General features: G+C 44.5%; 1 protein-coding gene across 1 annotated transcript in view; it reads right to left on the bottom strand.

Moving 5' to 3' along the window:
* Positions 1–5,944: 5,944 nt before the first annotated feature.
* Positions 5,945–13,132, bottom strand: part of Limd1 (LIM domains containing 1) — a 42,892-nt gene continuing 35,704 nt past the window's right edge. The window contains exons 5-8 of the mRNA NM_013860.2: positions 10,592–10,722; positions 10,083–10,134; positions 9,333–9,401; positions 5,945–8,391 (exon numbers count right to left, since the gene is read on the bottom strand). Of these exons, the coding sequence (NP_038888.2) occupies positions 8,254–8,391; positions 9,333–9,401; positions 10,083–10,134; positions 10,592–10,722 (390 nt within the window). The 3' untranslated portion in view covers positions 5,945–8,253. The remainder of the gene's footprint in view (positions 8,392–9,332; positions 9,402–10,082; positions 10,135–10,591; positions 10,723–13,132) is intronic.

The raw sequence follows: 13,132 nt of genomic DNA, 5'->3' as shown, positions 1-13,132 counted from the left end.
TCCTTAAAATTGTTTAGTTTTCACTCATATATTCACATTTACTATTAGTATATAAGTGCTTTTTAAAATTTGTGCTTGAATTTACCTTAATCTGCTTATATTTTATCTTCTTTATCATCCTGCTGTAATTATCAATTCTTAAAACTTATCAAACTGATCAGTAACTTCATGCTTCTCTAAGCATTTTATTTAGATAAATTTAATCAACCCATACAACTTTATAAGGTAAATTCAGTTGTTATCCCATTGTAGCCCACACTTGTAGGTTCTTCATTCTTCTACCCTTCTCCACCCTTTTTTTTTTCTACCCTTTCAACCCCTTACCACTAGTTAGGTGAAAAAAGGATAGAGGGGAAAGGGGCTACATGATCGTTAGACTACTTCCTGCTGATTAGTGGTGTTGAGCTCCTTGGGGGCAAGTTTGCCATCAGGATATCGAATGTCTTTGAAGTGGAAACTTAAGGGTTCTTTTGAGAGTCAGTTGTGTTAGATGGTGTTTTGTTGGGGCAAACACGTAAAAGAGTGGTTTTTGTTTGTTGTTTTGTTTTTTTGAAGTGGACAAAGGTGAAAGACTAAGGCAGACTCAAGAAAGAACGTTTCACTAAAGCAGGCATAGGAGAGAGGATGTTCTGTTAAAACAAACACATGAAAGGACATGTGATGAGTCTTGTTAACAACACACATATATTGGGCAGTCTTATATAGTGTAGTTGAGCTCCATTTGTTGGGACTCCGTGCACTCCGGCTGATTGGATGCACACGCTGAGGCAGACCCTTGCTGAGGTAAGGCACGTGGAGGACACTTGATGTTTGGAGGGTATAAATAGGACTTGACAGAGTAACTGAAACAGCTTGGCTTGCTGGTACAGCTAGCTGTGTAACACTTGTGGGTTCGAGTCTTTGCTGATCTTTGCTTCCCTGAGAGAGGCACAGCTGAGAACTTCCCTTGATGTTTTTGTTGGTCTCTCCTGTTGACTCAAGTCAAAGCTGAGGTTGGATATCTCTGTTAGGTTGTATCACCATTACTGTTAACCAGACTCTATCAAACTAGACTATTGGTGTATCTATGAAGTGTTTGTGAGTGGATCGAGCTGTCATTATCTGTTAACCTGTGAACTGAACTGTCAATTTTCAGACAACACAGACGGGAGTTGTTCAAAAGAACTTTTCTAAATAGGTCCACTTTTTTTTTTTTTTTTTTTTTTTTTTTGAGACAGGGTTTCTCTGTGCAGTCCTGGCTGTCCTGGAACTCATTCTGTAGCCCAGGCTGGCCTCGAACTCAGAAATCCACCTGCCTCTGCCTCCCAAGTGCTGGGATTACAGGCATGCGCCACCACTGCCCGGTGTGGAGGTCCACTTTTTTAATATCTTTTTTCCCCTACTATCTTTGGTGGGTGGTGGGCTATAAGAGAGGTTAAAAGATTTTAAAACCACCATTAAAAATAAGATTTTAAAAAATTAAAGTTTTATTTCTTCTTGTTGTTATTTCTTCTTTGCACATGACTACTTAACAAACCACAAAGAGCAGCAACCAACAGCATCCAATCCCCAGACAGCATCCAATCCCCAGACAGCAACCAATCCCCAAACAGCATCCAATCTCCAAACAGCAACCTATACCACCTCTCGGGGCCCTAGCATTTACCTCTGAAAAGCCCCTAGAACTTCAAACATCACAGAATTGGAGAAACTATCTGCTGCTGGTAACACCGTGCCTCTGCTAGACCACAAGGCACATAGTCACCTGATAAGAAGCACCCCTAGATCCCCACATCTGTGATTAAAATGAAAACATTCCCATATTTGAGTGGCTTTAAAAAAAAACAAAATTACAAAATTACAAAATTCTTACTACATCCAATTTTTCCAGAAAAGGAAATTAAAGTTTCTTAAGGTCATGAGCTCCTGATTCTAAAGCAGGCCAGATAGAGGCTGAGAGGACTCCCAAAGGACCCCACAGTGGGCAGGAAGGTGGTCGCATGTTTTTAGGTATGTCACTTCATTTCTATCCCTGATTATCCTTCAACTCACCAGGTCTCAGTTCACTGGATAGTTCATCTCTCTTTAAAAAAAAGATAGATCATCATCTTTAAAAAAAAAAAAAAAAATTTAATGTGAGTGCTCTGCTGCATATACATCCTCAGGCCAGAAGAGGGCACCAGATCCCCTTATGGATGGTTTTGAGACATCTTAACCGGCTGAGCCATCTCTCCAGCCCCATCTCTTTTAATAAAATGTTATTTAATTTGTAGCCTGTTTCATAAGGCTTCAGTAAGAGGATACTTCCAGTTGATTAGCCACTGGCCTTCAGAGGGCTCCTTCTCAGGCTCTCTAAACAGGTAAAAACTCAAAAGTTTGGCCTTTCTTCACCAGTTAACTAAGGCTTCCTTGAACATCCAATGAGACTGAACAATGGAGAGTAATTCAGACAGAATTTGGCATTCTCATGTGTGCGCATGTGCACATATGTGCATGTGTGTGCGCGCATGTACACATATGTACATGTGTGTGCATGTGCACATATGTACATGTGTGTGCATGTGCACATATGTACGTGTGTGTGTGTGTATGTGTGTGTGCACATGTGTGCATATGCATGTGAAGGTCAAAGATGAGGTGATTTTTCTCAGTTTATGCCTACCTCATTTTTTTTTTTGGAGTATGTGTATTATAAGTCTGCACCACTTCTAGCATTTTTTTAAATGAATTCTGAGAACCAGACTCAGGTCTTCATCTTATATAAAAGCACTTTACCAACTGAGCCATCTCTCCAGCCCTCTTCTGAGATTTTTTTTAAAGATCAAACTCTAGTTATCAAACAAGCATGTTCAGAATAAGAAATCCTTAAAGGTGAGTAAATTACAAGTTTGCATCTTTAGCCAAATTTCCATGTAGTGCATCTGTCTAACTTACAGATTGCTAGCATCAATACCACCCATTTTGCACTGTAGTATCTGCCTACTAAGTCCCTAGACTTGTGGATCTTCCACTCCACACAACATACTATGCTCTAGCCATTTGTCTTTGAAACTTTCTCATTGGGTGATACATGTATGTAGCATAGCAGTAAAAGAGTCTTAAACTATCTAACACACTTGTGGGAAACCACATTACTCATCTTCCCTAGGAAGTACCACATACCTAAGCTCTTCTGAAGGAGACCTTCACAGTATATGACCCCTGACCTTTTTTTGGCACCCAGATTCCAATCATGTTGCTGCAGGTACACACATGGGTATTCACTTTTAGGGAACTCACTCAGCACTGCCTGAAGGAAAGTCATCATCTAGCCCATGGGTGTTACTTCATTTCCACCAAGCCCCACCCCAGCCCCAAAGAAACTTGTTTTAATCCAAAGTAGGATGAAGAATAGTCCCAGAATGTTTATGTCCTAATACCCAGGATCGATGATTATATTATTGTGCAAAGCAAAAGGGCATTTCAGATTAAGGATCCTGAGATAGGGATATTGTTCTAGATTACCTGGATATGCCCAATGTAATCCCAAAAGTCATTCATTTGATACAAGAAGGGGGCTCAGAGTGTACAGCCCCAGCCACAGATCTAAAAGCCCCTCGAGCTGAAAAACTTGTTTGAACACTTGGTTCCCAGTAGGTGGCGCTGTTTGGGGAAGTTGTGGAACCAGTGGGACTGTGGTCTAGCTAATGGAAGTGGGTCCTTGGGGGCAGCCCTTGAAGGTAATCCAATTCTGGTTCTTCCCCAACACTGCTTTCTGATCAGCTAGGATGGAAAGCGCTTCTGCCTCATGCTTCCACTGCTACTGAATCACCAGTCATCATGCCTTCTCTGTGTCCCTTGAAACCATGAACCCGAATAAACCTCTCCCCCTTACGTTCCTTCTGCCAAGCATTCTGTCACAGCAATGAGAGAAATAATACTGGGGGCAGAATGAGTCTTCCCTAGCATCTCTGAAAGCATCTGTGGGTAACCTGTAGGAGCCATTTCTCCAGAACTATAATACATTTGTGTTCTAAAGTATTTTATTAGAATATAATAGGAACCAATACAAACCCCAACAGAGAGCAGTGACTAGGTCCTCCTCATAGCCTCATGAGAAGGTTTTACAGACAGGCTTTAGTGGAAAATACCATAAAAAATGACTTACACTCCAGCAGCCAGAGGGGTCAAGACATCTCTCTAGATGGCCATCTGGAATGGGCCTGGCCTTGGTCCTACTGTTTACTGGCCACTCACTTTGGAGGGTACTTCCCTTTCGTGTCTACAAGAGGAGGAATGATAAAGAACATAGGGTGTGCAGAATAACGCCCAGTGGAGATATACAGTTACTACTGTTTCAGGCATGGAGCTGAACAGGTTTCTTCTAGTATCTTGGCTCCAAGGTGTTCAAATGCCTGAGGGTGGTTGGTAGATGATGATGATGGTGATGACGATGGTGATATGATACCACTCCTCACTCCAAGTTCCGGGGTGTCATGATGATAGAGTGATATTGACAGTGGTAGAAGCATTTATGAGATGGAAACCAGCATGACTTCTGTGGTGTTTTTTTTTTTCTTTTAAGAATTATTTATTTTATGTATATGAGTAGTTGTCTTCAGACACACCAGAAGAGGGCATCAGATCTCATTACAGATGGTTGTGAGCCACCATGTGGTTGCTGGGATTTGAACTCAGGACCTCTGGAAGAGCAGTCACTGCCCTAAACCACTGAGTCATATCTCCAGCCCCTGTGATGGTTTCTATATGCTAGGCCCAGAGTGTGGCACTATTAGAATGTGTGGTCCTGTTGGAGTAGATGTGGCCTTGTTGGAGTAGGTGTGTCACTGTGGGTGTAGGTTTTAAGACCCTTGTCCTAGCTGCCTGGAAGCTAGTATTCTGCTAGCAGCCTTCAGATGAAGATGTAGAACTCTCAGCTCCTCCTGCCCCATGCCTGCCTGGATGCTGCCATGTTCCTGCCTTGATGATAATGGACTGAACCTCTGAACCTGTAAGCCAGCCCCAATTAAATGCTGTTCTTATAAGAGTTGCTTAGGCCATGATGTCTGTTCACAGCAGTAAAACCCTAACTAAGACAACTTCATATCAGAACTTTTTTTCTCGTCCAAAAGCTAGTCACACGCCCCCCACTTTCCCACACCACTACACCTGGCATTCTTACATGGATTATGAGAACTGGGCTCAGGTCCTCATGCAAGCACTTTACTGACAGAATTCTCTCTCCGCCTGAGAGGTTTTACAAGTGTATTCTGCAACCAGAGTTTGGAGTCAAGTCTCACACTAGTCTTTGCAAGGGATCTAACTGGTAGACAGCACTTTCACCGAGCGAGAAAAGGGTACTCAGAGCAGTATTTAATGCCTGCAAAGGACTGTGGATTCTGAATCTTAACAATCCCGTTTTGTATTTTGTGTGATTGAAGGCCATACGGAGCCATGGAAGTACTGAAAGTATTCAAAACATTTTGATTCTTTTGCCTGCCTCCTGGGATTCAACACTCGACCCTCACAGGACTCAGCTGAAAGGGGTTCACATAGGCACTAGCAAGAAGGATGGAAAGTCCTGTCATACTTAACATGTAGCCAGTAACTTTGTTAAGGCTGAAGGCTCTTCTGAAACCTATGGTCAGAATAAGGAGGGTGATAGCAGAGGCTAGCCCTGGAAGTGAGATTGCCTCCATCTCCTTGTTTTTATCCAAGGTACAAGAGTTATACAGGATTCTTGAAAAGGCTATTTGCTCTAACTTTCAAAGCATAGCATCCCTACCACCTCCCTTCGTTCCCTCCTACATAGCTATAAGTATAATCTCCTTACAGCTCTATCTGGCCAAAATTTATAGAACATTTAAAATCCCAGATAAGTGAATATATCTTCATGTTTTATTGCACAGGCCTGAGATAGAGAGAAACAATGAGACCCTTAGTGGTGCCTTCTCCAGCAAACAGTCAAAGAAGACAGTCTTGGGGGTTCTGGGAAGTCTACAAATTTCTTTATTGCTTTTTTGATAATATAAAATGTAGTATTTGCAAACAGATCTGAATCACTTCAATCAGGAATTTCATTTAATTTCATTTAAAAATTAATCACAGAGTTTTAAATTATTCAATTTGCAAACAAATCCCATCTACCTCAGACACTAATTCCACTGCAATCTTCATCAATCATCTTGACACAAAATTAGACTCTACCAGAGCCTCCAGGAAGGCAAAGACATTGTGTTTTCTCCTTTCCCTGCCACCCTTGCCAAAGCCAGCCCGGGAAACCAAAGAGAGAAAACAGCGCTGGTCTCAGGGTCTATCTCGGTGACCCCATACATTCATAGCTTTTTTTTTTTTAAGGGGGCCTCTGTCTAGAACAGGAAACGAGTAACATCTGGCCAAAGGATCCCAACAGAAGGAACCTGATAAAAATGAAAAAGATGCTCCTGATCCACAGTGCTAGTTCTGAACTTCTCATAGGCAATGGAGGTCAGCAGGATTGCAGTAGCTACCAGGTCTAGCTGAGGCCTAGTCAAGAGTCCACATTCACATGTGGCAGGAGCTCTACCGGCCTTGCTTCACCACCCAAGCCAGCTGCTGGGTACCCAGCCTGACTGCTGAAGTAAGACACTGCAGCCTTCCTGCCACAAGTCACGGGACACTCCCTGAAGATAAGACAGCAGATGGAAACCCATTTCATTTTTGTTTTTCCAGTTTTACCCATTTGAACTTCCAAGGAGACACTGACCTCTGGCCTCGGGAAGTGATAGGCAAAGTTAATTATGTTCTTCAATGCTGGGTGGGGTTTTTTTCTTTCTCTTTTAAGTTTTTTTTTTTTTTTTTTTGAGTGAGATCATGACCTCATGTAGTTGAGGACAGCCTTAAACTCCTTCTTCACAAACTTCAGGCTCTCAAATGTTGGGAGGACGGGTATGTCCACATATCCACCTCAGAAGTGGTCTTAATATTGACAGCATGTGGTCTCCATCTTAGCCTGGCAACCTCGGGAGCCAGCATGCAGAGGCACATGAGGCCAGAGTGAACTCATGACTTCAGTTGCAGCTAGTCTCAGAAGACCTTGTGTTGCGACTGTACTGCTTAGCTGTAGTTCAAGAGTTGGAAAACGGCCACTGCTGATACACCAACAGTCTCCAATAGGATGGATGAATTCCTCTTTGATCTGTGATTTGGTGAAAACTATCTGTGAGGTATGTTTTGTGTGTGGGAAAAGGTAGAGAGAAAGAATGACGTTTAAAAAAACAGACAAAAGCAGTGTACCTTATATTAGTTTCCTCAAACCAAGCAAATGTCTGTGCTGAGAAGAGGACCAGAGAGATACAAGTCCGCTGAAACAAGCTCGGGCACTCCCTCTGGTGCTAGCTCTGAGATCTCACACACAAAACTTTCCTTTTAGAAGTAGCTCTCTCCCAGGATATGGACTGGGATTCCCAACGGTCATGTTCAAATGAGTTGAACAAGGTGACAGGGATATGAGGAAGCCTCAGACTCACCTTGAGGAAGCAACTCCAATGTCACAGACTGGAGGAAGCAATGAAAACACAGCACCAAGCATGGACGAGAAGCCTGGCGCCTGCACCAGTTCTCTCTGAGCTGGCTGCATAGGACAGGGCAAGCCTCTGCCCCAACCCCACTGTCTTAGGTGCAGGAGGAAAGGCAGAGGCACAGCAGGGAGACCCAGCCTCCCAGATGTCCAAGCTTGGCTCTCCTTCACCAAGCAAACTCCAATGTACAAAGCATATGCAGAGCCTCTTTCTAGCTGCAATGCAGTCAAGTGTTTGAAGTATTCTCAGAAGAGCTAAAGCTCTGAAGTGGACTGAACTGTTAAGTCACACCATGGGCTGTGTGAGGGTTATCCGGGTGCAGGTGCTCGCCCAGAGGAAGTGCTGCTCACCTCTATCAAGGTTTCTCTTTAGGGACACTGTGGAATGTGCTCAACACAACCTGAAAACCTGCTTTCCAGGGACTAGGATGTGTCCAGTCACAAAAGCCCCATCTTGTGTCAGGGGCCACGTGCAAGCTGGAGCATCTTCCTGAGTGATTCAGCGAGAGTGTGGCAATAGAGAAAAGCACTTTGAAAACACATGGACTGGATGGGGAGTGCACACTGCTGCGGTTAGAAGGAAGATACCCTCTTCACACGCGCACACACACTCACACACACAGGAACTTGACCTCCTGCCCCTCCTCTTCCTGTGCCCCAGCTGTGGGGGAGCTCAGAAGTGCTACACAGACATTTCCCCCAGCAGGCTGGCCCCGTATCTCCACTGTGTCTCCTTGCTAGAAGTGGTGCTGGTGGAGGGGTGCAGGTGAGGGTCCTTTCTCCAGTCTCTTGACATGGCAGGAGTGACAGAACAGGTGGTCCTCCAGTGGATAGCAGCGGTGACCGTCCTCGTCATTGAGCTCCAGACCACAGTCCTACAAGGAGGCAAGAATGTTCCAGAGAAACAAAGCAGACTGCGAGAATAACATGAAACCACAATCCACCCAGTCACTAAGGGGGGCTGTGTGGTTGTCGGTAGCTCCTGTCCAGTGAAAGAGCCAGTGGCTGCTTGTGACCACGGAGCTCCTCAAATGCGATTGGTTGGAACTGAGATGTAGCTTCAAAGCAAATACATACCAGGCTTCTGAGACAGAAGGCCCAAAGATAGAAAACTATTTTTCTTGGGCCACAAATTTTTTACGAGCTACAAATTGAAATGATAATACTATGCATCTTTAGGGTTGGTTAATTAATCCCACACATCCCCCGCCCCTCTTTTGAGACAGTGTCTCAGGTAGCCAAGGCTAGATACGCTCTGTAGCCAAGGATGACCTTGAACTTTTGATCCTCCTGCCTTGAAGATTGGGGCAGCATGACCTCTGGCTTTTCTGACAGTCGTGAGGCACTCACGGTTTTTCCAATGTAGAACATCGCACAGGTCAGAGAACCCCCAGCCCCAACCCCAACCCCTCACCTTAAAACCAACCAATCAATGTACCTATTTCCAGAAGGGGTTTCTCTCTCATTTCCAGGGCTCAGTTCAGACAGATGTTTCTGACAGAACATTCTTTACCCAGGAGGGAACGACACCTCTTCCTCCTACCCTCATTATATATGTAAGTGACAGTGTAGCCCCAAACCCCACACTAAAGAGTCCTCTGAGCTCTGTAACTTGAGGGTAGCAATTGGAAGTTTCAGAACTTTCTCATTTTGAATTTGTAAAAAAAAAAAAAAAAAAAAAGGCAAGATCTTCACAGCAATCATCTGTTATCACCCCCATGAGCTCTCGAGGACAGACCTCAGAGAGAGCTTGGGGACAACTTCAGTCCTCTTTGTACGGTAAGTAGGCTTTAGGGATGGGAAGGGAGGGACCTACCTCACAGTGGTAGCACTCTACGTGGTAGTCCCTGTCCATGGACACAACTCTGATGGTCTCGTCTGAACCCTGGAACAAAAAAAAGTAAGACATGCGAGGCCAGTTATAAGACCATGGGAATTACCAACAAAGGAACAGGGTGGGAAGAGATTGTGGGGTAATAGGAGGAGGCTTTGGATTTTGGGGACAGGGTGGGGGTGGGGGGACATAAATCAATAGTGAATACTAAACACTTTTAGGAAAAAGACCAGATTCAGTGGATGTGAGAGTGGGTGGGGGCCATGTGGTCTTCTAGGATGTCAGATGACACTGAAAAAAAAAAGACCAATGGGGACATTTTTCTTAATTGAATTAAATTGAATTTTTTGCATAAGTATTTATGAATGATTGCATGTGCACAAACACACACTTGTATGCTCATGCATGTGAAAGCCAGAAGTTTATGTTTGGCGTCTTCTTCCTTCACTCTCTATTTTATTCACTGAGGCAGGGTTTGGGGGACATTTTTTTTTTAAGATGAAGAAAAGACATGCTTTCTGTCCCTCTGTTCATCTACAAGAGCTCGGCCCGGGACAAACAGGCACAAGAAGCACACGGGGTTAGGAAGCCAGCCCAGGAGGAAGGGACAGTATTGGTCATTGGAGGGGTATGCTGAATGGTATAAGAACAGGTTATAGACCTTCTGAGTGACTCAAGGGAGACAGCCCAGTCTTTTGAAGACCTATGAGCGGAACCAGCAAAGCACCTTACCTCTGGCGGAAGGATGGGAAGGCCACAGGCTGCACACTTGGGGGCCAGCACCCTGTGGGAGAAACAAAGGGAGCACAGTGCACACTGTGTCGATACCAGAGTATAAACGGCATCCAGGACCTACCAGGAGGCCCTCATGGCCAGCACTCAGGGTTATGTGGACCTAGGCTCACTCTCTGGAATATCAACATTATTCTTGGCTGCTACAGGAACATCTGGCTGCCTCCTGCTCCCTCAGGAATGAACATGGAGCTGCTTGACTGCTCCCTGCACAGCTACTTGGGCTGGCCTGACAAGTAGAGAGAGGGTGGTAGACTAAGCCTGACTTGGTGCCTAGTGAAATTATGTAAAGCTGGGGCCACAGGCTTGTTGAATTCCTCTGATTACCATTCTGTGTTCAGCTCTACCACCAAACACATTTTAAATACAGTTTCTACATACTTTCCATTCTGCTGAGCTCAGTGGGGCCTGTGTAGAGGTTACCATGGACTCCCTTCCTCTCTCCTTACTTGTGATAGTCTCGGACACAGTAGATCTTGTTCTCAGAGTCCACGGTGAAAGGAACCCCATCCAGACATTCATTACAGATGACGCAGCGGAAACAGCCGGGGTGATAGGACTTCCCTAGGGCCTGTAGGATCTGAAGACACAAAGAAAACAACTCAGAGATGAAAGGAAGGAAGACACATGGAGAAGGAGGAACACATTGGTTGAGGAGCCTAATGCACACCTGCTAGCCCAGAGTTTCACCTGTACAAAGGTTAAGAGAGGACTAGTCTGCTTGAACGTGCCAACAGGAGAGGATCAAAGAGGATCCTCTCTCAACAGAGAGGATCTGTAGACTGTCAGTTGCTGACTGAGAGAAAATAAAGACACTCCTGTCTGATCCCTCTCTCATAGCAGGAAACTTGTTCTTTCCTAAAAAGCAATGCTAGGTAGGGCTAGGCCTATCCTGGGACCAGAACATCAGGAAACAGTAATAAACCAGTTAAAGCTAGTCACAAAAGAATCCATCCCTGGTATGGAAAGCAGCAAGCATATAGAAGAATGAAAGAAAATTCCAGATGGAGCTAGGAGAACTCAGACAAAACCTGACATTGACTCCTGATACCTGTTCCATGTGGCTTAGATTCTGCAGTGTGACAACCTAGAGAGGCCTGGCTGGAGCCCTGATCAATCAAATCCAAGTGTAACAGACAAAGTCCCTTTGTTGTTGTCCTTGTTTTTAAAATCCAACTCAGGGAAAGCCCAAAATGCCTCCTTACTCTGGTGTCATTTGATTTGAATGTGATAACTTGAATCACTTGGGTCCTTCCAAAACAAAAACAACTAAGACACAGAGGGAAGAGAAGAGGCACACAGAGAAATGAGGAGAAAGGAGAGGAGAGAAAGGGAAGGGAAGGGAGGGGAAGGAAGGGGGAAAGGGGAAAAGGAAAGGGAGGGCAAGGGGAGAGAAAGAGGGGAGGGGAAAAGAGAAGAGGGGATGGAGAGGAGAGGAGAGGGAGGAGGAGAGGGAGGAGGAGAGGAGAGGAAATAGAGGGTGTTGAGAAAGAACAGTGATGGGGAAAGAGAAAGGAAGGGAAGAGGAGTTGCAAGTGGGTATAAGGGAGAGGGGAGGAGAGGGGAAGAGAGAGAAGGAGAGGGGAGGGGAGGGGAGGGAAGAGGATCAGGAAGGGGGGCAGGATGGAGGAGAGAGGGGAAGGGAAAGGAGAGAAGAGAAGAAAGGAGGGGAGGAGAGGGGAGGGAGGAGAGGAGAAAGGAAAAGGAGAAGAAAGGAAGAAACAAGAAGAAAAGCTTATTCTTGGTGAGGTCAGTTAGTCAGTAACAGAACTCACTGGGCTGTATGTCCTATTCTAAAAGTGTGGTCCCTGAATCTGCAACTTTAGCACTACCTGAGAACTTGGTAAAAAAAAAAACGCACATTCTCAGACCCCACCCCAGACCTCATTTAGAATCACCAGGCGTAATGTCTAGCAGTTGGTGTCTTAAGATGATCTGATGCATGCTATTAGAGTCAGAGATTTCTGTAATTTGTGGCTAAAAGCATATTTGGTAATTCAGTGGGAGATTTACATCTGCAATTACCCGAACCATGAAATTGCAAAAGTAACAGAACTATGACATCACCATAAACAGGAGTACCCAATACCAGTCTGCAGGGAACACAGCTGGTCCTAAGCCATGCAGAAGCCTTCAAACAGGCCTGAGGACCTGGAACTTAGGCAAGCTCACAAGACACTGTAAGACTGTGAAAGAGATGTGCTGCAATCCAGGTCCTTCCACTGGAAGTCTGAATAGAAAACTGGTACCACATACCCCAGCCAGGGAGCATAGGAGGACTACTCTGCTATCCCACCTTGAATCTCAGACGTCCTCATTCTCTACTGGGTCTTACTGCTTCTAAGACCCCGTTGGCAAAGTGCCAAAGAAGAGGAACAACTGCCAGGCTTCCAAAGTCTACTTGGCAATTGGAATGCACTTCCTCTCAAAGGCAAAAAAATAAAAATTAAAAAAAATTTAAAAATCCTTAGATTAACTTAATCCTCACTGCACCTAAAGTCAAATGAAAAGAAGATGGCATTTTGCTACATCCTGGCTACCTTCTAAAATTCTGGCATTGAGGAATAGGACCTATTTCAGAACATACCCCTTTATTAACATGGTATATTCAGACAGTTTATACAGAGTTGGGTAGCTGGGGCTCTGCTATACAGCTAAGTGGGTATCTGCAAGAGAGATGGCTCATCAGTTAGGACAGGAGATCTGGGTTCAGTTTCCAGCACCCACATCTGGTGACTCACCATCTACCTGTAACTCCAGCTCCAGGGGGTAAGATACGCTTCTCTAGCCTCTATGGGCACTCACATACATGTGCACATACTAACACACACACACAAGAACAACAATGCACATGCACATACCACTTTACAGACAAACATGCACACCCATAATCTTAAAAAGTAAAAAAAAAAAAAAAATAATAATGTCTTTTTAAAGGACTCTGTATTATTAGAATTCTTTTTTTTTTTTAAAGATTTATTTATTTTTTT

This window comes from Mus musculus, chromosome 9 (genome assembly GCF_000001635.26).
Source record: "Mus musculus strain C57BL/6J chromosome 9, GRCm38.p6 C57BL/6J".
Classification (NCBI taxonomy): domain Eukaryota; kingdom Metazoa; phylum Chordata; class Mammalia; order Rodentia; family Muridae; genus Mus; species Mus musculus.
This window is presented reverse-complemented; position numbering and strand designations above follow the sequence as displayed.